The sequence below is a fragment of the Eptesicus fuscus genome, chromosome 17 (assembly GCF_027574615.1).
Source record: "Eptesicus fuscus isolate TK198812 chromosome 17, DD_ASM_mEF_20220401, whole genome shotgun sequence".
In the NCBI taxonomy this organism is placed as follows: Eukaryota; Metazoa; Chordata; class Mammalia; order Chiroptera; family Vespertilionidae; genus Eptesicus; species Eptesicus fuscus.
In genome coordinates, this window is record NC_072489.1 from 56529156 (window position 1) to 56550510 (window position 21355).

Genomic DNA, 21355 nt, shown 5'->3' on the forward strand with positions numbered 1-21355 from the left:
AACCTCATGAAGAGCTGCGGAAGCAGAACGCCCGTCAGTACCACGTGCAAACGGACCCATACATATGGATCAGGGAACAACATTCTGATTTCTGTCAAAACAGAGCCCGAGGAACAGGCCTGCGTCTGTTTGTGCTGGGAGTTCCCACTGAGATCAACTGTGGGAAACAGCGCTGCGGGCACGGGAGACGAGCACCTCCAGGGTCGGAGGAGCCGCCCGGAGCAGAGGCCCGTGCGGACGGCGAGCACCACGGAAGGCCCGGCCCTCAGCCTCTCTGGGGTTCCAGAAACCCACAGAGGACAAGTAAGCCCGGGTCCCCCCAGGGTGGGCCGGCTGACGACCAAGTGGGCAAGGCACTTACTTGGCCAGGTGAGACCCTTTAGCCTGGACCTTTGCTCTCGGCCCCCAAGCACCACCCCTACTTCCTGTGTCCCAGACGCCCCAAAATAACCCACACAAATAGGTGTCATCGGCTCCTGGCACAATGCAGAATGGGCTGCAGCAGCCTGCCCACGTTAGCTGAGAAACTGAAGCCAAACCTTTCCGAACCAAACAGAAACAAATGAGAACCCAAACCCTGTGGGGCCAGGGTCTCTTATCCCCAAAGCTCTGATTTGGGGGGAATGTCAAAAATGAACACCCGCTCCCAGACCCAGCTTAGCTTCCTCCCTCACAGCATTCCACGGGGCCTTTCATCCATCGGCAGGTAACCCCTGCCCGCCCTGCACTGTGTGCGATGTCCCCTCCCCCCAGCGCCCACGGAGGAGAGCCCGGTGGGGCTCACGCACACGCTGGGTTGGGCCCCCCCATTCCAGGGGGAGCCACGCTCACGCTGTGCCCCGCCCAGGGCTCCTCCTCCTGTTCTGGCAGCAGCTGCCCAGTCCACACGTAATAAAAGCAGCAGCTGCCTTTATGGAGCAGACCGCAGGTGAGGGCCTGTGCAGGCTCTTGAATGCAGAGTTAGTGGGTTTTATGTGTCAACCTGACGGGGCAGGGGCTGCCCAGACATTTGCCAAACAGGACTCTGGGTGTCGGTGAGGTGTGTCTGGACTAGACTGACATCTGAGTCAGCCGACTGAGTAAGCAGATTGTCCTCCCGACGGGGTGGGCCTCACCCAATCAGCTGAGCCTCCGGGTGACTCAGGTTCACTCCCATGTGGGAGCCATTTCTATGAAATTGTGTTCCTGGGGCTGCAAAAACTTCTTCCATTGACAGTCACTTTACAGAAAGAGACTACATGAGCATCATGGCCTGCTTCCTGGCTTTTTCTCCCAGTTACCTGGGAATCAGAGACCCACGGCTTAACCTCAGCCGTGGCTGGCGATTCCAGGACCACAGTGTGCCCCCTCGGTGCTGCCCACCTCTCCCCTGGGGCCTGGGGACACCGGATAGTGGTGTCCTCCGGCCTTGACCGCTCCTCCGCCCAGCACCCCACCTCCCCGGGCATCAGGGTGCCTGTCCTCCATTCCCATGGCCCCGCACAAGCCCCCAGCCCTGGTTTTCAGGAGGACCATTGCTGTGAGGGGCCACCAGGGGGTCAGGGTGGGCGCGGTCATCTCCAGGGTGGGTATGGGGTGGGTGCTCATGATGCAGGGGCTGGGGCTGGCGCTGAATGTGTTCCCCGCCTTCCAACCATCTGAGCACATAGGATCCCACCGAGTCCACGTCAGCCCAGGGCTTACCAGGTCAGGGCCACGCCCTCCAGGTAATGGCCAGAAGGGTGCGTAGAAGCCAGGTCAGCCGTGTCCCTCCTGCAGAGAAGGCGGCTGATCTCACCTGTGTACCGTGCATATACGTGGACTGCACATTCCCCACCGGTGTGGACGCAGAATCCAGCTGCCCAGGCTGCCAGGCCTCTGCCTGACCACACACACACACACACACACACACACACACACACACACGTCACACAGGCGCACTTTGCCTGCTCCCCACCAATGCCTGTCCCGTTTCCTGTCTGGGTTGCAGGCAGCAGCTCTCACAGCCCCACGAGGGGGTGTCCAGCTGTCTTTTCTGACACTGACCTCTCTGATAATGGCCCCATGGTTGTGCCACTAAAAAGACCTATTATTGCTCCAATCAAGATGGCTGCATTTCCCATCACCAGGCAGCTGCCGCCTGAGCTGTGGCCTGAGCTGCGGCCGAGAGACTGGGCTAGACAACAGAGCAGTGAGGGGGAGGGGAAGCCTCCATTTCCGCCTGCGACTCTGCAAATCTCCCAGGGACATTAGAGGAAAGCCTTTGCCGCTCCTAAAGCCGAAGGATTCTAAACAAAGAGCGACAGTAAATCGCCTCCAGCGCAACATGAACGGGGAAAGCCTTCGTTCTCAATCTCTGGGAGGCTGAGCATCGAGTCCGGTTTTGACTCCCAGGTGGACACAGGCCCAGAAGAAGCCCCTGCCCCTCACACTCACAGACTCTACAAGAATGTTCTAGAAGCACCGTTCACAAGAGCAAACCCGAGTGTCCGTCAGAGGGAGGAAAGCCCGCGACACGCAGACACAATACGGTGGGTCTGGGTGCAGGGACATCAAGCGCAGGAAGCACGGCCAGAAGACACGCTCCGCGCCTTTCCTCTCTCCGTCAAGACTGGAAAGACAACACAGCTACACCTTTAGGAACACGCGTGTCTGCAACAAAGCTCGACGGGGCGCTGCCCCGGGCCGGGGACGGCAGTGACCTCTCCGGGGAGGGCAGCGATGGCCCAGGGCCCTGTGGTTGGACGTCACTGCGTCCACAGATGTTAGAAAGAACAAATCGCCGAGGGGCCACTCCCAACCCGTGGCGGCCTGAGCCAGGGTCAGGACTAGGGCAGTTCTGCGCACCAACACGGCAAAGGTGGAGGAAATGCGGTGACAAGGACCGGGAGGGGGAGGCACAGGAGCTGGAGCGGCCTCTCAGGCCAGCAGGGACCCCTCAAGCCAGCTAATTCTGAAAAGCAAGCGCATGTCTCCCCCGTGGCCCCACGCAGTGGGACGTCACACAGGCCGCCACCTGCCATCAGACAAGCACGCGTCCGACCTCAGCTCTGAAGGCCTCATTTCCACGCGGGCTGGCGCCCGGGCTGACAGAGCCGCCCTGACAGGGCTGGCTGCCCGGGCGGAACTTTGCAAGGTGCCCGGCAGGGTCCTGTCAGCGTCTAGCATCTGGGGGCTCCCCCACCTCAGCAGGCTCCCCTGTCCCTGCTCTCAAGACAGACAGGCAGTGACTGGGGACGGCTCTCCCTTGAGCTTAGACGGCCCCCCACAAACAGCCTCAAAGAGCAAGCTGTTCACTCTCAGGTGAAACTCCTATGAGTAAGCACACATTTTGTTCCTTTTTAAAATATATATATATATATATATATACGCGATGAAGACAGTATTGTTGGGTTATGGTGGAGAACAGGGGCGGTATTTTTAGGTTCCTAGTCCGTGCACGCAAGGTGCTCACTAACTGGACGTGTTCTGAACGACAGCAGCTTATCCCTGGATTTCAAGTGACGCCAGCGCCTCCTCTCTGGGTCGCAGGGCCGCCTGCAAGAGCCATCGCCAGGGGCCTACAGGAGGGGCAGAAATTGGCCTTCAGGGCCCGCCTGCCAGGAGCTGTAAACTGGGTCTGCTGACACGCAATCCCCTCATCTCCAGCTTCCTGCCCGCGCTGGGCAGACGGGCCCACCCCTCCACCCCGGGTGCAATGGGGACCAGGCAAGCCCGCTGGCCAGAGTGCTGCCCCTGCCACCCAGTGTGTGGGGACATGGGGTCATGGGGTCAGAGAGGATGCTCCAGGCGGGACTGGCTGACCACAGAGCAGGACGTGGTCCAGCCAAGCAGAGGGGTTTTGTTTAAAAAAATGAGTCCTTCATAGTGGGGGTGAGAGAGGATAAAGCAGGGGGACAACCACGGGCAAAATAGGTGCTTCCACCAAAACTGTGCACCAAATGCAAAGAGCCGGGCTGGCTCATGGGAGGCCACGAGTGATGCCCACAGCACAGAAGCCACCGCCACTGTGGAGTCTTTCCGGGGGACCCTGGGCAGTATGTTTCCATACAGCCATGTGCCCCTGTGATGTATGGTGCCCGCTGCTCCCCGCCACGGGTGACCTCTGAGGCCAGGCGGTGACTGTGGACTGTCCTTGCCAGGCACTGGTGGTCAGCACTTTCCTGATCACTCCGAGAGGCACCTGAGCTCCGTGTGGGTTTGAGTGCCCTCGGGTGGCCCTCAGGGTGTCTCCGGGCCCCGGGCAGGACCAGGCAGGGAAGCATGTCAAACCCTCGGCCAACGGGCCGCAGGCTTGCTCTAGAGCAGTGGTTCTCAACCTTCCTAACGCCGCGACCCTTTAATGCAGTTCCTCATGTTGTGGTGACCCCCAACCATAAAATTATTTGTAATTTTGCTACTGTTATGAATTGTAATGTAAATATCTGTGTTTTCCGATGGTCTTAGGCGACCCTGCTAGTGGTTCTCAACCTGTGGGTCACTGCTGTAGAGCCTAAGACCATCGGAAAACACAGATATTTACATTACGATTCATCACAGTAGCAAAATTACAGTTCTGAAGTAGCAACGAAAATAATTTTATGCTTGGGGGTCACCACAACATGAGGAACTGTATTAAAGGGTCGCGGCATTAGGAAGGTTGAGAAGCGCTGCTGTAGAGGGACCTTGCTAGCCCGAGGCTGTGCTGAGCACCCCGGGGGACCAGATATTGCCGGGGCTGGGGCCCCCATCGGGCTCACCGCCTGCCTCTTTAGGGAACACCCACGCAGACGTGCTATCAGACGTGAAGAAGACGTCCCGGACCCTTTCCGAATAAGCAGGCGGCAGGCTCAGAGCCTCCTCCTCCCAGGTTGGCTCTGCCTCTGTTTCGGCTCGGCGCTCGCTCCCTTTTCTACGCGGACAACGACGGTGCCCACTGTGTGGCACGGGGGCTCGTTGATGGTCACTGCTGACACCCTACGGACTCGGAAGCCAGCCCTGGCTCGCCCTGCACCAGAGCCTCACCTCGCCCCACCTCTCTCCTCTCCTGCCCTCCTCCGTCCCGGGGCTCCACCTTACACTGCCTCCTGGCCTGGGGCAGGGAGAAGAGGTGACATGGGCCAGGTGGCTGGGATGCATCTGGGGACACACAGGAAGCCCGCTGAGCTGGGAGTCGGGGTTAGAGAGAAGGATGGCTCCACGAGATAATGTAGGAAGCTTTCTCTTGTTTAAGATCCTGGGTGCAGCAAGATGGGGGGGGCAGGGCAAGCCAAGATCCAGTGGGGGCTGGGGCAGATGTGGGGGGGCGGCTTTCACAAGCAGAGCAGAGGTGAGGCCATACTCATAGCTCAGGGACAGTCCCTGACACGTTCATAGGGGGCTCAGGGAGGCCTTGGCTGGCCTGGGGGTGTCCTGGGTCTGGGCTGAGGAGGCCCACATGGGCTCAGCTCATAAAAAAAAGTGAGGACCCCCCACATGGACACCCTCTGGGGATCAGACCTGGTCCAGGGGTGGTAATGGGCAGTGAGCCACCCCCACCCGGCCCCACCCACCCACCCATATAGACCCAGAGGAGTGTCCCAGCAAACTGACCCACATTTAAAAGAGGCTGCACTGGACTGAGCAGGATCAGATAAGGTGGAATCCTGTGGCCAAACAGAGGTCAGCGCCCTCCCCTCCCACCCTCCCGCCCCCGCCAAGGGCCCCAAGCAGGCGGGAAGGAAGCGCTGTCCCCATGGACATGTGGCAGTACCTTACCTGCTCGCCACCTCGGCGTCCGGCTCCCTCCTCACCTTCCCAGGTGCCCTGCCGTCCTTCGCCGGGCACCAGCCCTGGAGTCTGAAGGGCAGAGTTCTGGACAGGGCAGCTTCAACCCCACTCGGCTCCCTGTGGCCTGCGGGCCTTGGGCGGGTGGCGACCAGCACCCAGGCCTCCATGGGGTCTGGGCTGCGCTGCTGGAGGTGGCCGCCAGGATCTCTGAGGAGGCCAGAGCCCTGTCCAGGGGGCCCGCTGTGTTGTCCACCTGCTGTCATCATGCTCAGTCCCACCAGGCTCCCGGCCGAGGCTCAGGGCACGTCTCCGGTGGTCAGGAGGCCGCGGTGATGGCACAGAGCAGCGTGGCAGCCGCGGCCCCATCTGTGCCCACGGGGCATCAGCTTCAAACAAGGGAGGGCACCGTGACATGCCCATCAGTCAGTGCTCGGGACCCCAGAGAGCAAGTTGCAGCGCCAGCGCAGCCCAGCTGTGGCGGCCCGGGGAGACCGCCCTCGGGACATCCGGAACGCAGGTCACCATCGCGGCCACAGCCTGCACTCTGTCCTTTCGTGGGGCAGCTGCGTTTTTCTGAGAATCCTCCTCGGAGACCATGTAACAGCTACTGTGGGAACCAGGAGGGGTGGGGTGCAGGCTCGGGGACATGCCCTCGGCACCTGTACAGCAGGGGATTCATGTCCCCGGAATGGGGCCTGGGGGGGCTGCGCCCCAAGGAGGGACCCCAGGGTCCAGCAGCCAAGACCAAGCTCTTCCATGGAGCCCAGTCAAGAAACTAGTTCTCACTCTGGCTCGTCAGGGTGGACAGCCGCCCGCTCAGAGCAGCTGGAGCCCCCCGCTTGGCCGCTGCCTCCACAGGAGGGCGTCCGCACAGACCAGAGCCTCCGGGGTGCGCAGGGATGGCGCAGGCGGTCTCAATTTGCCACCCAGGCACCCGCTGCCGTCTAGTCCAGCCGGAGGCACGGGGTCCGGCTCCTCTGGGGGCTGGAACAACAGAGACGAGGACACGTCAGGACGGCAGCTCAGCGACGGGCAGCAGCTGCAGGATGGGGCCCAGAGGCAAGAGCCACCCCCCTCCCGGGGAAGGTCCTCGAGGGTACCCTGTGAAGGGCGGGGCTTCGGACACACACAGCCGTGTCCTCTCCTCCTGTCTCGGGAGGAGGCGGTGGTTGGCCTCCACATGTGGCCTGGTGTGAAAGCTGCGGATGGCCCACAGCTTAGCGTGATCTGGGCGTGAATGAGCCAGCGCGTCAGGGGGCTGGCCTCTCTGGCCGGATCTCCAGCGGGACCCACGCTCGTACCCGATACCACGGGGAAAGGACAAAAGACCGTAACAGTGCTCTGTCAGCGCTCGTGCCCCAGACACAGAAAACAGAGTCGCAAGGCATTTGGGGCGCGCACAGCCCGCCGCTGTGTTGGGGGGGAGGGGGTCCTTGCCCTCCTTCTTTGTCAAGAAAGGCAAGCGCGCTGTGCCCTCTGACGATCGCAGGCCCCTCTGAATCCTGGCCCCGGCCGGGGCTGAGGGTCCTGGGCTGCCGGGCACCTCCTGGGCGGGCAGGGGGCAGAGTGGGACCCTCGCCCGGAAACTCTAGGCAATGACATACTCACCACGTCAGGGTGCCCGGGCGAGCTATGACCACAGAATGAAAGCTAAGGAGAAAAATAAGAACAAAAATAGAAACTGAAAAGGAAGGGGAGGGCAGAGACATGGAGGGAAAGAGAGAGAAGAGAGAGGTTGTAGTACTTCTGGCAGGAAACGCTGTGGTCGCAGACAGAACAAGACGAGGGTCGGCCGGTGTCCAGCGGTTTAAGGGTCACGCCTCGGGGGCGGGGGGAGGCGGGGGGGGACACCCTGGGTCTGAGTGACGGTGCGGCCACCACACAGACACGCTCTGGGGGACCTCGCACTGGCCAGAGGCAGGGCTGTGGGGGACAGTCAGGAGGCCCGTGCCTGGTGCGTCCCTGCCTCTCAGGGGCACAGGTTGGGGTGCTGAAGAGGGGGAGCAGGTTAGGGGGCGTGTGGAATAGGAGCTCGAGGGGCCAGCCTTGGGTGCAGTGGGTTTGCGCACTCACTGGGACGAGACTGCTCAGCAGATGGCAGTGAAGTGCCCAGGTTTTGTCACTGGCGGGAGGGGGGGTGCAGTGTGGGGTGGGCAGGGTGGGGCAGGGGGGGCTGTAGGAGGACTGCTGTAGGGAGGGGACCCTCTCCCTGGGAGCACAGAGCCTCTGCTGACTCTTCCAGGAGGATGCGCAGCCATGGGTGAGGGAGTCCCGTCCAAACACCAGCCTCCTGCTCTCTGGAAGGGACCAGCTGGGGGCGGATCCGACTGGCCTCTGCACTCGGCACTCAGTGGGGAGCCGGCCACTCTATGAGGCCTGCCCCCCAGGCAGGACTGACCACAAGAACCCATCACTTGTGGTCACTGGCGATCCCTGAAACGTCCCTAAATTACGGAAAAAGAACTGCCCTAAACTAAGCAAAGATCCACGGGAAGAGTCAGGTCCTCCGCGGGCCTGCTCCGTGCAGCTCGGTCTGGGGAGCGCCAAGTCGCCCTAATACCGGGAGTGGACGGGGCACCGCGACCCTCACCTCACAGGCCGGGGTCCAGGAAGAGAACCGGACAGTCCGCCCCAGGCCCCAAACTAAACCCATGCCAGCACGCGAGTCTCCTAAACCTAGAAGCGATTGTGTTAGGGACCAGAAACAAAGACTCGTCCTGGCCGGCCGGCCTGTCTTCGAGAGGGACATCGCCCTGCAGAAGCTCGGTGTATAGACCAGCGTGCCGGGGAACTTGGACAAATCAGATGCCTCAGCCGGGGGTCAGGGAGCCTGGGTCCGGCACACCCTGCCACAGCTGGGGAAACTGAGGCCACGAGAGACGCGAGAGGTCGCGCAGCTGGGCCATGGCAGAGGGGGCGCCCCGGTCCCCGGGCCCCGGGCCCCGGGCTCCTGGTCCAGAGCCGCTGTGGCCCTGAAACCTCTTTCTGTCTCCTGTGCCCCGACCCAGCCAGCTTCCAGTGACGCCCGGGAGAGTTAGTGGTCCTTCTCTCTTTCAGACGCTCCGGTAACAAAACAGGCCCCAACATGTGCATTTCTTTTACCTTTTCCTCCAGTTCCTTTATTTGTCTCTTCTGAGCCTCTATCCTTTCTTCTAACTCTTTAATTCTCTGCAACGGCAAAAGGACGGAAGGCTTCCGTTACCAGGCTGCCTGGGAAACCACGTGGGAAGACGGCTTTCAAGGTTTCGTTCAGGGACCTGGCGCCCAAGCAGCCATCGAGCCACGGCCGTGCTGGACGTGGGCCCCGCGGTGGTGCTGACGAGGCCCTAGTTTGTGCTGTGAGCAGCCTGGAGCCTCAGCCTGTCCTCCCTGGGGTGTCCAGGACAGGGGGGGTCTGCTGGCCCTGACCCCACAACAGACAACAGCCCGTCCCAGCTCGTGGCTTTGCTACGCTCAACAAGAGGACGGCCCTCCCTCAGCCACGCTCCCCTCCCACCTCCTGCCCGTCAGACTATGAACCATGATGCTAGAAGCCCAAGGAAACGGTAAGGAATCGAGTCACAGTCCTTCCCAAACGTGGTTACAGTGGCGTGAAGGGTGACATACGATCTGAAGCCCTTTAATATGCAGTGCCAAGTACACCGAGTGGCCAGATTATTATGACCTCTGAACGCATAATAATCTGGCCACTCAGTGTATATCCTATATACTAAAAGGCTAATATGCAAATTGTCCCCTCGACCAGGAGTTCGACCAGCAGGCAGGCCGGCCAACCACCCATGTCCCCTCCCCCTGGCCAAGCTGGCTGGACCCCACCCATGCACGAATTCATGCACCGGGCCTCTAATATATATATACACTGAGTGGCCAGATTATTATGTGTTCAGAGATCATAATAATCTGGCCACTCAGTGTAGTTGCGTGTTTGTGCGTGCACACAGTACCGGGGCCCTGAGGCAGCAGTGCTCTGACCATGGCCACCTGGTGGGGTGGGGGCCGTAGGCGATGGTCCCACACTGACCACCCTGGGTCCGGGGTGAGGGTCCTGGCAGCTGGCTAATCCTCTGCTCAGACGTTAGCCCCTGGCAGTCACTGGCAGCCTCCCTGACTAGCTCCCCCGCTTCTGCAAGTGCAGGCGTTGCATTTGGGGTGCTCTGAGCAGGGTACCCGTCCATGTCCCTTCCAGGTCTTGCAGGACGTAGAGGGGAGGGGGGGAGGGAGGCATGTCTTGCACAGCAGGCTGTCTAGAAATGGACTGGCCAGAGGAGGCCAGAGGGTGCACCCTGGCCCACAAGCTGCTGCTCCCCAGATGGCACCTTCACCACGCCCTCACCCGGCAGTCAGGGGTCCCAGGAGAGGGGATGTGGCCCCGGAGTTTGGACCGTGTGGCCACAGAGGCCAGTCTGGAGGGGCAGGTGGCCTGGCAGGAGGGTCTGCATGGGTGTGGCTGATAGGGTGTGGTCATGGGTGTGGCTACTGGAGGGCATGTTCGTGGCACCATCTCCCCCCGCCCCGCCCCGCGCACCTGCTGTGCCAGCTGTAGGAGCTCCATGCGCTCCCGCAGGATCTGGGCGTCCCGCTCGCGCAGCTCGCTCATGACCTGGCGCTTCCACTGCTCCACGGCCACCCTGAGCTTCTCCCGCTCCTCCTCCGACAGCAGCTCGGCCACCTTGGCCCCCGCCTCCTGCTGCAGGGCGTCGAACAGCATGGCCTCCAGCTCCAGGATGTGCTGGGCGGGAGGGGAAAGGTTAGTCCTCGCCCGGTGGGGGCCAGGCACTCCGTCCCTTGGTGTTACAGCTCCGAGCCACTGCACTGAGGGCACTGGCCTGGCTGCAATGATGCCCTGCCACCGGGCCCAGGAGCACGGCCCTCGGCACGATTTGTAACGTCGGAAAACGTGGCTGGCAGATCCGTGAGCCCAGAGTGGGGTGACAGCCCGGGGTGTGGGGTGTGGGCAGGTGTCCCCGAGGAAAGAACAGGGGAGGGAAGGCTTCTTCCTGGGCTCACAACCTTCGTCAGACCTGGGCTGTGGGTCCCGAGGCAGGAGGAAGGGCAGTGCCCACAGGGCTTCTGTGACTAAGGACAGAGGGGCGAGTCCTTGACTTCCCGCCTGTCCCTACTGAGGCGGGGCATCTGAGTCGTCCCCAGTGCCGCCTGTGGTGGGGTGAATTGTGTTCCCAAAGAGATTCAATCCAGTCCCTCTTCACAAGTGGGAGGGCCACTGAGTGCCACCCCAGCACTCGGGCACAGACTCACACACGGGGCACACCCTGTTCCCCAGGGGTCACAGCATCCTTGAGGAGGCAGGACTGGGCCTCAGGGTCTCCCAGGCCCACCAGCTCACCACGCTGGCATAGCACCACCCAATACTTCGGAGCCCTCACCAGCCCTGCACCAGCCACCTCAGCTGGTGGGCGGCTTCCCCATGGACCAGGGCGGAGGATGACTATTAGGGGCCACGATCATCACCATGGATCTCAGGGGAGGGCCTGGAGCCCCACAGACCCCTCGTCCCCTTGAAAGGAATGGGATGAGCGGAGAAGCTGACCAGGCAGAGGGGCAGCCGGTCCCCGGGCCCCAGGTCGGGGCTGATGGGTGAGACTCAGGGCGGGGAAGGACTGAGCTGAGACCGCGTGGGCTATGGTGGGGACACGGGGACCCCGAGCAGGGTAAGTGCCTCAGCCCTCTGCTGCCTTCCAGAAAGCCTGTCATGACCAAGAAGCCACCAGGGACATGCCAAGTGGCTCCTGCTCTGACTCCGCCCCAGCGCTCACCCTGCTGCACACTCCCAAGGGCTCAGCCATCGGATCTGAGGACTGGGAGAGCTTTTTTCCCTCTGGGAGTTTAGAGATACAATCTTTGAAAGAACCACATTCTCAAACTACAGAAGCCCATCTCCCCATCAAAAACGTACCCCTTCAGACACGAATGTCTCCTTTTCTTCAGGCAAAATGATTATGAAAATGCCTTTGGGCTTAGTAGACATTTTGAGAAATGAAAATAAAGCACCCACTTTTGGACCTCACTTACATTTCATCGTTCTTGACAGCCCCAGATAAGCTGTCCCAGCCAGCGCACACGCCACGTCCCACCCTTCTTAGAGCAGGAGCTTGGCAAGTGCGTGCGAGGGGAGCTCCAGGTTCTCAGATAAACACAGGTGCGTGTGGGCCTAGAATTAACGCACAGGGACCTGGGAGGGGGATGCACGTCCCCTCCCTACACACATGAGCAGGAGCCCGGGCCACCTGGGGGCGTCTCTGACCCCCTGACAACTCCGGGAAGGAGAACTGAGTCTCCTATTTACCATGAGGGGCCGAGGGGCCTCGGCCTCCCCGCTGGTGGAGGGTAGTCGCAGACCCCACGCCTGCTTTTAGCCCATCCTCGGGCACCTCGCTCAGGCCGCCTTGCCGGGGCCCCTGGACCAGCGCGTGACACGCTCTGCCTTCACGGATTCGCACTCCGGGGGGAGACAAAGGCCCACGGACTAGGACGGGCCTGCAGGGAGACATTCATTCACGGGGTAACTAATGGCCGGAAAGGAGGTGCGGGCTTCGCTCCTGCAGGAAACTTTGGGTTCCTTCGTGGGGACGCTGTTTCCCACCGGCAGACAGACGTGTGGGGTGTGGGTCAGGGAGTCGGGGGCGAACACAGCAGGAATCCCAGTAGAGAGGTGTTACTTAACTCAACTGTGTTCAGTTAATTCGCAAATGAATCATATTTCAATGACTTCAGTGCTGTCTCCTCATTTCAAATGTCCCTTTGATGCTGCTCGTGTGCCCTGGTTTCTGGGGCGAAGTGTTTGATGACAGGCCTGGGCATCCTCGGAGCTCGCCGGGCAAGGGGGTGTCAGAGGGACACAGGCAGGCAGTGACCCACCGGTCACACTGGCCCAGGCTCTCCGGGCAGGCCTGAGGCCTGGCCCACACAGGCCCCCGAGCCACGGCACTGGCGAGGGAGAACTTCCCCCATGTCCACGTGCCCCGGGGGTCAGCAGCACACGTCTCTTACCTTGTGAGCCTGGTCCAAGGCCTGCTTCCTGTAGTCCAGCTCCTCGTCCAGGTAGCCCTTCTGCTTACTGAACAGCTCCTGAAACACGAGAGGACCTGTGTCTCGGCCTCGGGGGTCCAGCCTGGTGACGCCGGGGTGCGGGCCACATGGCGGGACACCCACCCACCTTCTCACTCTCCAGGTCCACCATCTTCCGCTGCAGGGCTGACTCCATCTCTTCGATCTGCTGGAGCCACTGGACACAAACAGAGCAGGTGGCTGTGACCCTGGGGTGCCATCCCCTCCCCCAGCCATGCAAATAGCCTGCAGAAGGAAGGAGGCAGGCCTGGCCCCGGTGTCCCCCCTACTCTTCCTCCTGGAGGGGAGAGCTTGCCCTCATCGGGAGTTGGGGCTGGGCTGGGCTGGGCTGGTATTGTGGTCTCCCTGAGATCCATGTGCCCAGGGTACAGGCCAGTGCAGGCTCCAGCCCACAGCCTGCTGGTCTCCAGGGAGTCTGCCCCCAGCCCCTCCCCGGGGACAGGAGGGATGTTAGCTGAGGGCAGCGGGAGTACGTGCCCCTGTGAGCTCTGCAAGGAGATGCAGGAGGGGGTTTCTCCCCAGTCTCGGCCCCTGAACCCCTATTCACTGGAGCACCCCTTCCCCTTCCCATTGGAGGCCTGTAGGAGGGTGCAGTGGGTGGCTGGGGCTGTGGGTGGGACCAGGAGCAGACTGGTGGCCCTGGGAATGGGGGAGCTAATGTGGGAGTCCAAGTGGGCTGGGTAGTCCCCAAAGGAGAGTCTTGGCAGGTCAAATAGAATGCTGATGGTTTTACAGACCCACCACATCTGCAGCCTTTGGGGGAAACTGAGGCAGAGCTGGCATTGGGGCAATGTCTGGCTGAATCTGTTATTTGCAAACATGCATGATGGGTGCTTTCTTTTTTTATTGATTTCAGAGAGGAAGGGAGAGGGAGAGAGAGATAGAAACATCAATGATGAGAGAGAATCATTGATCGGCTGCCTCCTGCACACCCCCACCGGGGATCAAGTCTGCAACCCCAGCATGTGCCCTTGACCGGGAATTGAACCTGGGACCCTTCAGTCCACAGGCTGACGCTCTATCCAATGAGCCAAACCAGCTAGGGCATGGTGGGTGCTTTTTGACCTCTGTGTGTGCCAGGCCTTCCAAGGCCAACAGGATCAGCAACCCCCCTACCCTTCCTCCTCCCAGGAGGAGCATTTTCTCTGAGCTGAGCACGGAGAGGGAGACCTGCTGGGAGCACCCACACAATCACTTACCTTTTCAGCCAAGGTCAGGACTGTCCTGGCTTGTATGACAACCACTTGCTCTTCATTGGTCAGATTCTGCGTCAAAGCAGAATAGACATATAGTCAGGGGCAGGGCCATCAGGGTAGCTGGGATGAATGACAGGTGCATGGTGAGACTGATTGATGGGTGCTCAGTGGGAATGAATAACGGGTGCATGGTGGGGCTGAATGAGGGGTACATGGTGGGACTAAATGAGGGGTATATGGTGGGGCTGAATGAGGGGTACAGGGTGGGGCTGAATGAGGGGTACAGGGTGGGGCTGAATGAGGGGTACATGGTGGGGCTGAATGAGGGGTACATGGTGGGGCTGAATGAGGGGTACATGGTGGGACTAAATGAGGGGGGCATGGTGGGGCTGAATGAGGGGTACATGGTGGGACTAAATGAGGGGTACATGGTGGGGCTGAATGAGGGGGGCATGGTGGAACTAAGTGAGGGGTGCATGGTGGGGCTGAATGGTGGGTGCATAATTGGACTGAATGGTGGCTTCAAGGTGGGGCAGAATGGTGGGTGTTTAGTGGGGCTGATTGAACAGATGCAGGGTGGGGGCTGGGGCCACAGCCAAGGCTGCTTTTACTAAAACGCCCTCCCAGGAGTCTGTTGCCCTGTTTGTGACCCTGTTCGCTCTGGGTGCATTCTCCTTTCTGTCCTCTCTGGTCCTCTCACTGCTGGTGGCCATGATGGTCTAATTAGCCCACTGAGGCAGAATGGGATGGGTGGGCAGCGTATCAAGCAGGCAGGCAGCAATAAATGTGTCCCCACCTGTCTATGCCCCCATCTTTGTGTAAAGTCAGCTTTTTGCATATGCAGCCCTGAATTATTAAAACATCGCTGACAAATGTGGAGCAAAGATCACACACTCGTGGCTGTGAAATGGTCCCCATCCCTGGTGCTTTGCCTTTTTTCTGCATGTTTTATTCCTATCTTGTTCCAAGGAGCCCGCCTGGGTGGTCCCTCCAGGTGGGGAGAGTTTGGTTTTAAGACCAGTGAGCATCCTCAGAGGATGTGGGCACATGATGTGGTGAGAGCTGGGCTGTCCCTGACTCCCTCTGCAGTGGGAGCTCCCTAAGGGAAGGGGTCTCTTGCCATCCGATACCTGTGCAGGGAGCATGGGGGGTGAGGGGTAGTGACCAAGTGCTATAGGCACAGAGGCAGGCTCTGTCCATGGGACACACTGCACCCCTGACTCAGGCGTGGTACTGGGACCAGTGCCCCACATCCTTCCTGCATCCAGGAAATAAATTGGCCAGGCTGCATGAATGTCTGGGTTTTGGTATGTGCTTGTGAGTGAGCAAGTGTGTGTGTGTGTGTGTGTGTGTGTTTCTTTTTCTTCCATGTACTGTGAGAAGTGCACTAGTTTGTCTAAGTGTTCTTTCTTGAGAGCAGTGACCAGGATGGGAAGCCCAAGGACTTTAGGACAGCTGTGGGCCATGTGTTTGTTAGTACACCTTGAGTGGGGGGGGGAAGTTCTGGGGTATGAAGTGGGGCTGCCACCTAGTGCAGTTGATCCACCCCTTGGGCAGAGGACTCAACAAGTGTAAGATGGTGGATGGAGGGTGGATGAACAAAGGATGGAGGATGGGGAGTAGATGAATGGAGAATAGAGGATTAAGGGTGGATAGATGGAGGATAGACGATGGAGGATAATGGAGGGTGAAGGATGGATGGATGGATGGATGGATGGATGGATGGAGATGAAGGACAATGGAGGATAGAGGAGGAGCTTTGTGGATGGAGGATAGAGGATGAATGGATGGATGGAAGATAGATGGACGGAGGATGAAGGATGGATAGATGGAGGCTGGCTTGCTAGAGGATGAATGGTTGAGGGATAAATGAATAGAGGATGGATGGAGGCTGCATAATTGGGCTGGATGGATGGAGGATGAATGGATGGATGAATGGATGGATGAATGGATGGATGAAGATAGATGGATGGACAGAGGATGGAGGCTGGGATGTAGGTACAGTTACTTCGTCCCTTCACTAATTAGGATTCCTTCAGGGTGTTTGTTGTAGAAATTGAAAATCTGGCCTAAATGAGACTTGGGATTATTAATGGGCTCTGCCCACCCTCCCAACCAAGAAAGTGAGACTCCCAAGTCTGGGGTGTCTACGGCACCCATCCCAGCCAGGGTTTGGAAGAGTTAAAGACTGAGAGGGATTCAGAAACTGAGGACATGTGGCTAGAAGTATCTCTGCTGAGGAGCTGGGTGTGGGCTTCCCACCCTCGCAGAGCGGAGGCCCCAAACCCCCGTTTGGGTGCTGGTCGCCACCCACACGGGCACAGGAACAACATGAGAAAGGAACAGAATTTCTCCCAAATGCCTGGCGCCCCTCTCAAGCAGCCCTGGCCACAAGGAAGGTGTGGCTGGGCAGGGCAGCCCGAGGCAGGACCACAGAGGGCTCCCAGGGGCCCCGGACCACGGATGAGGAGGCATGCACAAGTCAGGAGAGCAACATACACTTACGGCGTTGTCCCCCAAGATGTCCAGCTTCTTCATCAGCTCTGTGACCTGGATGTCCTGGAGGCAAAGGCACGAGGGACACGTGGGAGGTGAGCGCCAGCCGGGTGGGGCGGGCGTGGGCACAGTTGGGGCACAGGTGGGGCGGGGGGGTTACCGTCACGCCTTCCGCCTCACAGTACGCTTGCAGGGGGCTCTTGCCGTCCACGAAGGGGATGTGGTGGAAGTTGATGGCGGGTGACTTCCTCTCCCTCTCCTAGACAGAGAGCAAGGCTGGGCACGGGCCGCTGGTCCCTCCCGGCTCCTCCCACCACGGAGGCTGTGCTGGGGCAGCCCAGGGAACACAGGAAAGCCACAGAGGCCACCAAGCGTGGTCAACACGACATTTGTGTCAATGAAGCTCCAGCTGTAGTGGTGGCTGAAAGCTCAGTGGACTTGCCCGAAAAGATGGCCCCGTGAAGATGCCCGCAGGAGCCGGAGCTCCCAGCCCAGGCGGGCCCTCGGGACTTGCTCATGCACCGTGAACCCCAACGGACTGCCGGGACACTTGGGGAGCAGTATCCCCACAGGCCTGACCAGAGCAGTTCCCAAGGACAGCGGCTGGTGCTGGTGTGTCCTCATCCAGGACCAAATGCGAGAGCCCCGGAGGCCAAGGGGACCGTCACACACAGAGGGAGCCGCACAGCCTTCCTGCCACCCCAGGGAGGTAGAGGGGGCCACCCTGAGGGGCAACTCCATCTGGACTCAACCTGCTTCCTCAGTGGGCAAGTGGGGACCCTTCACCCCACACCTCAGGTGTGCAGAGAGTCCAGGAAACAGACCATAGAAATGAGGGTTCAGAGAAACAAAGCAAAGATGGGTCTCAGTGTCATACAAGACGGCGGTCGTCCTGCCAGCTAGGGTCATGACCTCCTCGTCGCCAGGTGTCCTAAAGGTGGCCAGGACCCAAAAGGGGCTCTGGAGCTGTGTGCAGGTGCCAGCAGGACGGATGCCCACCCGGGTCACTGCCTCAGACGTGGACCTCATGTCCCAGCTGCCCTGGCAGGGCGGGCATCTGGTCACTGCCTGGCACCCTCATACACCCTTTCCAACCCAGCCTTTTGGGGTTGTGCATCAGGAAGGCCGAGAGAGGGGCCGGCTCAGCCCTCCATCCCACCAGCCCCGCAGGTGACCCCACTCGGGCATCGCTGCTCATGCCCAGCACCCCACCCACAGCGCACCTCCAGTTCCAGGATCCGGAATTCCAGCAGCTCGTTCTGGTCTTTCACATCCTGGACATCGTGTTTTAAACGAGCCTCTTGCGTCTCCATCTGTTTAATCTGTAAAAATAAAAGGTGGGCGAGACACTGGAGGTCATGTGAGGTCAACTCCCTGCCTTCCCCGACAGCTTCTGGCTGTCCCTGGGGATGGTGACTGGCCTGGGTGCCTGGCCCAGCGCCCAGCCTGCAGGGACCCGCACGCCCCCGTGAGCACAGAGAAATCGCGCTTTTCCTAGGGGACCGGCCAGGCTCCAGGACGGGTCAGGCGCACCTTTTCGACAAGCTCTTGGTTTCTCCGATACAGGGCTTGCTTCTCTTCAATCCACTTCATGTCCTTGAAAATGAAATGGACATGGAGGAATAAATACACTGCAGGATAAAACCATAAATCCATCATTTCAATCACGATTCAGCGGAGCAGAGGGTTTGACAGACGGACGCAGCACCCAGCTCCTGAAGCAGCCGCCTCATGACAATTGTCACCCTGCTAACCACAACCCATGACATCACCCACTTTCTTGGGGGTCCTGGATAGAGACAGGAGGGGACGGCCCTGCTTCGGTCAGACCCAGGTGCCTCCCATGGACGCACTCACCTGCCCCTCCTCGGCCAGGGCCTTCTCCAGATCCTCTATCTGTGTCTGCGCTCTCTGCACTTCTGCTTGCAGCTGCTCACGGGTCTGTGGGACAGGAGGAGAGACATCAAATTTTCCCTGAGAGCCAGGACATGCCCGCACGACGGAGGTTCAGAGGCGACCCGCGGGTTCAGCTAGCGGGGAAGTGGCCGTTATCGCTTTGCAAGGATGCTCCGTCAGGAAGGACTTCACGCTTACTTGAAGCGAGGCCCTCACTCGATACAGGGGTGCTCTGTGATTCGTTTTGAGGGATTGTTAGGGGAAATCCTCCAGTGCAGGGTGAAGCGGCCAAGGAGGACTGGGCCTGCTGGGTGCGGGCCAGGGCTGGTCCCGTCCCTGATGACAGCGCGGCCACACGCTGAGGGGCTTGCAAAGCAATCGCCAGCCCAGACCCGGACAGAGCCTTCCCTTCAACGTGGCGCCCTCTGCCGGCCCTGGGTTCCCTCCTTTGCGGAGCCTACCCCTTGTTTACAGAACCAGCCGCCTAAGTGCCACCTGGGCTTCCTGGGGCCCAGCCACCCTCCTGTGAGTCAATTCCCTCTAATGCCTAAACCACAAGGCGCTCCTGCCCCCCTGGGAACAGTTTTCAGGGCAAATGGATGAAAGCGTTTGGGGCCAGCTGGGCACAGGGCCTGGGGGGCCCTCAACTCGGGGCCTCCTCTCTCCTAAGGGGCAGCAGGTGGGCACAGCATCTGAGCCCAGCATGTGTTGGATGAATGAATAATCTCAGCAAATTTCAAAACCTGAGCTCAAATGCTGGCCCTCCCTCACCCCTGTGCCTCCGCTGCCAGGTGTGCAGGGAAGGTGACCTCACCTTCAAGGAGCTGCAGGCCCTGTGACCTCCACCCCGCCCCGGAGCAAGGCCGCCGTGGTCTCTGGAGGTTCCCGGGCACCCCTGCGCCCAGCACGGCTCTGCCAGGCCCCAGCCCAGCTGAGCCAGCGCCGGCTCCCCAAACACTGGTTCCTAGTGGTCTGGGCTCCCCAAACACTGACGGGGGCAGTGAAGGGCCCGGGCGGGAAGGTGGGGTGATGCCTGTGTCCCTGCCGCGGCCGGGGTGGAGTGGGGAGGTCCCACTGGAGTGGAAGTCAGTTAGACCTTAACTTCTCGCTCTGCGTCCAGCGTCCCTCCGACCTGCTCCTGCAGCAAGGCGTACGCGCGCTGCAGGGCCTGGTACTCCATGGTCAGCTGCCGGAACCGCAGCTCCGTCTCCTCCTTGGCCATGCCCTGGAGAGGCGCACAGACACAGCGTTAGCGCCCGGCCTCGACCTGGGGGCCCGGGAGGTGAGTCTGAGACCCTGGGGTGTGGGTGGCCGAGGCCAGGGCCCCGCTGGGCTTCCACCTGGAGAGGGCAGGTGGCTGCTGCTGCCTCCTGAGGCCCTACTGGACCCCGGAGGGATCGCTTTTCAATAAACAAGCCAGAGATCTGCGTGGGAGGGCAGCCATGTCTGGAGCAACCAGGCCCAGGAACCCTAACCTGGCCCAGCTCCCCCAGCCCCATCCTGTTCCCTGAGGCTGACAGTGGCAAGTGCGCTGCTGTGTCTGAGAGCTCTAAGCAGCTCCCTGGCCATGGGGCATCCGCCAGACCTACCAGGGGCGGCCCCACCATGGCCTCATGCCCCCTGGGCCTGGTCAGGGCAATGGACCACCGGCCACTCCTTGTCCCCTGGCCCCCGGGCAGGACCAGTCAGGCTCGGATGGCTGCCTGGATCTGAGGTTGGCATCCTTCCAGAAGAAGGGACTGTCGGGTGGGACACCCTGGCCGTGTTCTCATCAGAGAGCGTCTGCTGCCCATGCACATCCTGACGCGTGCCCTTGGCAATGGTGCCGACCCCGGGCTGGGGTTCAGACCTCCCCACATGCAGCCCCTTGAGAGGGCGGGAGCTCTCTTCTCTGCACCTCTGCAGAGGGGGCACTAGACAGGGTGACGCAGACGGAGTGTGTGCTCAGAGAAAGGGGCGGCCAGCAGCTGGGCAGCAGCAACAGGGGTGTTTCTCATGGTGCCAAACTGTGGACGGTGGCACCTCTGCAGGGAGCAGCGCCCACCCCCGCCCTGCCCGCCCCGTTACCTCCTCCAGGTCATCGTCTGGGGTGCACGGGGTTTGGTCCGTCCTGTCGGTTTGGTAGGATATGGAAGAGCCGTCCGATTCCAGGGAAGCCTCTTCATCGTACCCGAAGAAGGTCTCCACGACCACCGGCTTTGGTCAAAGGGACAGTGTTAGTTCACGCTCCGCCGGGCCGAGCCGCCAGCCCCAGGGGCCTCGGCGCCGCTCCCCCCCGGCTCCTCTGCTGCCCGGCTGTGGGCCAACTCAGGGCCACACCCCAGCGCACGCCAGGCTCCATCGCGGCTGCCCAACCTCAGGGCAAGGGGTTGCCATGTGGTCCTTCTGGAAGTGGGGCTGGCGAAGGGCCGAGGGGCCGGAGGTCTGTGGAGAGCCGGGCCACCTTCACGGTAGGGACTGAGCACGGCCGTGGGGACCAGCTCTGCGGGGCCCAGGGCAGCGGCACTCGGATGCCACCATGCAGGTGACATGACACCCGACTAACAGTGGGCACTAGGCTGGTGTTCAGCACGTGTCCCCGTGTCTAGTGACACAGGTTCACTGTGTTTTCAAAGCATCGTCCTCGGCAGATTAGAATAAAAGTAAAAACAAGCTCCTTCCCCAGCTCGTGGGAGAGCCCCGCCTGAGGGACACCCCACAGCTCACCTCTGACGTTGGCAACCCAGGCTCCCCTCCCCGCCGGGCCTTGCGTGTGCCAGCTCGTGGCCGGTCCCCTGGCCATCGAGGCTGGAGTGTGTGGTGGCAACCAATGCCCTGTCCTCGGCCCCCAAGGCTGTCCTGCCCACTGATGGCTCCTGACTCACCCGACTGTCCCTCCTCTCATCTCACGGAGCACCTGGCCCAGGGGGAGAGCGTGAACCTCCCCCAGCCCGTCTACGCTGCTAGAACCTGCT

General features: G+C 60.7%; 1 protein-coding gene across 18 annotated transcripts in view; it reads right to left on the reverse strand.

The window, feature by feature from the left end:
• Positions 1-6543: 6543 nt before the first annotated feature.
• Positions 6544-21355, reverse strand: part of JAKMIP3 (Janus kinase and microtubule interacting protein 3) — a 30573-nt gene continuing 15761 nt past the window's right edge. For 5 of the 18 annotated variants that reach the window (XM_054728889.1, XM_054728887.1, XM_054728883.1 and 2 more), the window contains 13 exons: positions 20469-20597; positions 19498-19626; positions 18363-18446; positions 18039-18101; positions 17729-17827; positions 16666-16764; positions 16515-16568; positions 14013-14078; positions 12902-12970; positions 12736-12813; positions 10253-10456; positions 8830-8895; positions 7358-7408 (listed from right to left, as the gene is read on the reverse strand). In XM_054728889.1, the coding sequence (XP_054584864.1) occupies positions 7358-7408; positions 8830-8895; positions 10253-10456; positions 12736-12813; positions 12902-12970; positions 14013-14078; positions 16515-16568; positions 16666-16764; positions 17729-17827; positions 18039-18101; positions 18363-18446; positions 19498-19626; positions 20469-20597 (1191 nt within the window). Of the gene's footprint in view, positions 6712-7335; positions 7409-8829; positions 8896-10252; positions 10457-12735; positions 12814-12901; positions 12971-14012; positions 14079-16508; positions 16569-16665; positions 16765-17728; positions 17828-18038; positions 18102-18362; positions 18447-19497; positions 19627-20468; positions 20598-21355 lie in introns of those variants that run through there. The other 13 variants (XM_054728888.1, XM_054728886.1, XM_054728879.1 and 10 more) reach the window with 9 other exon arrangements.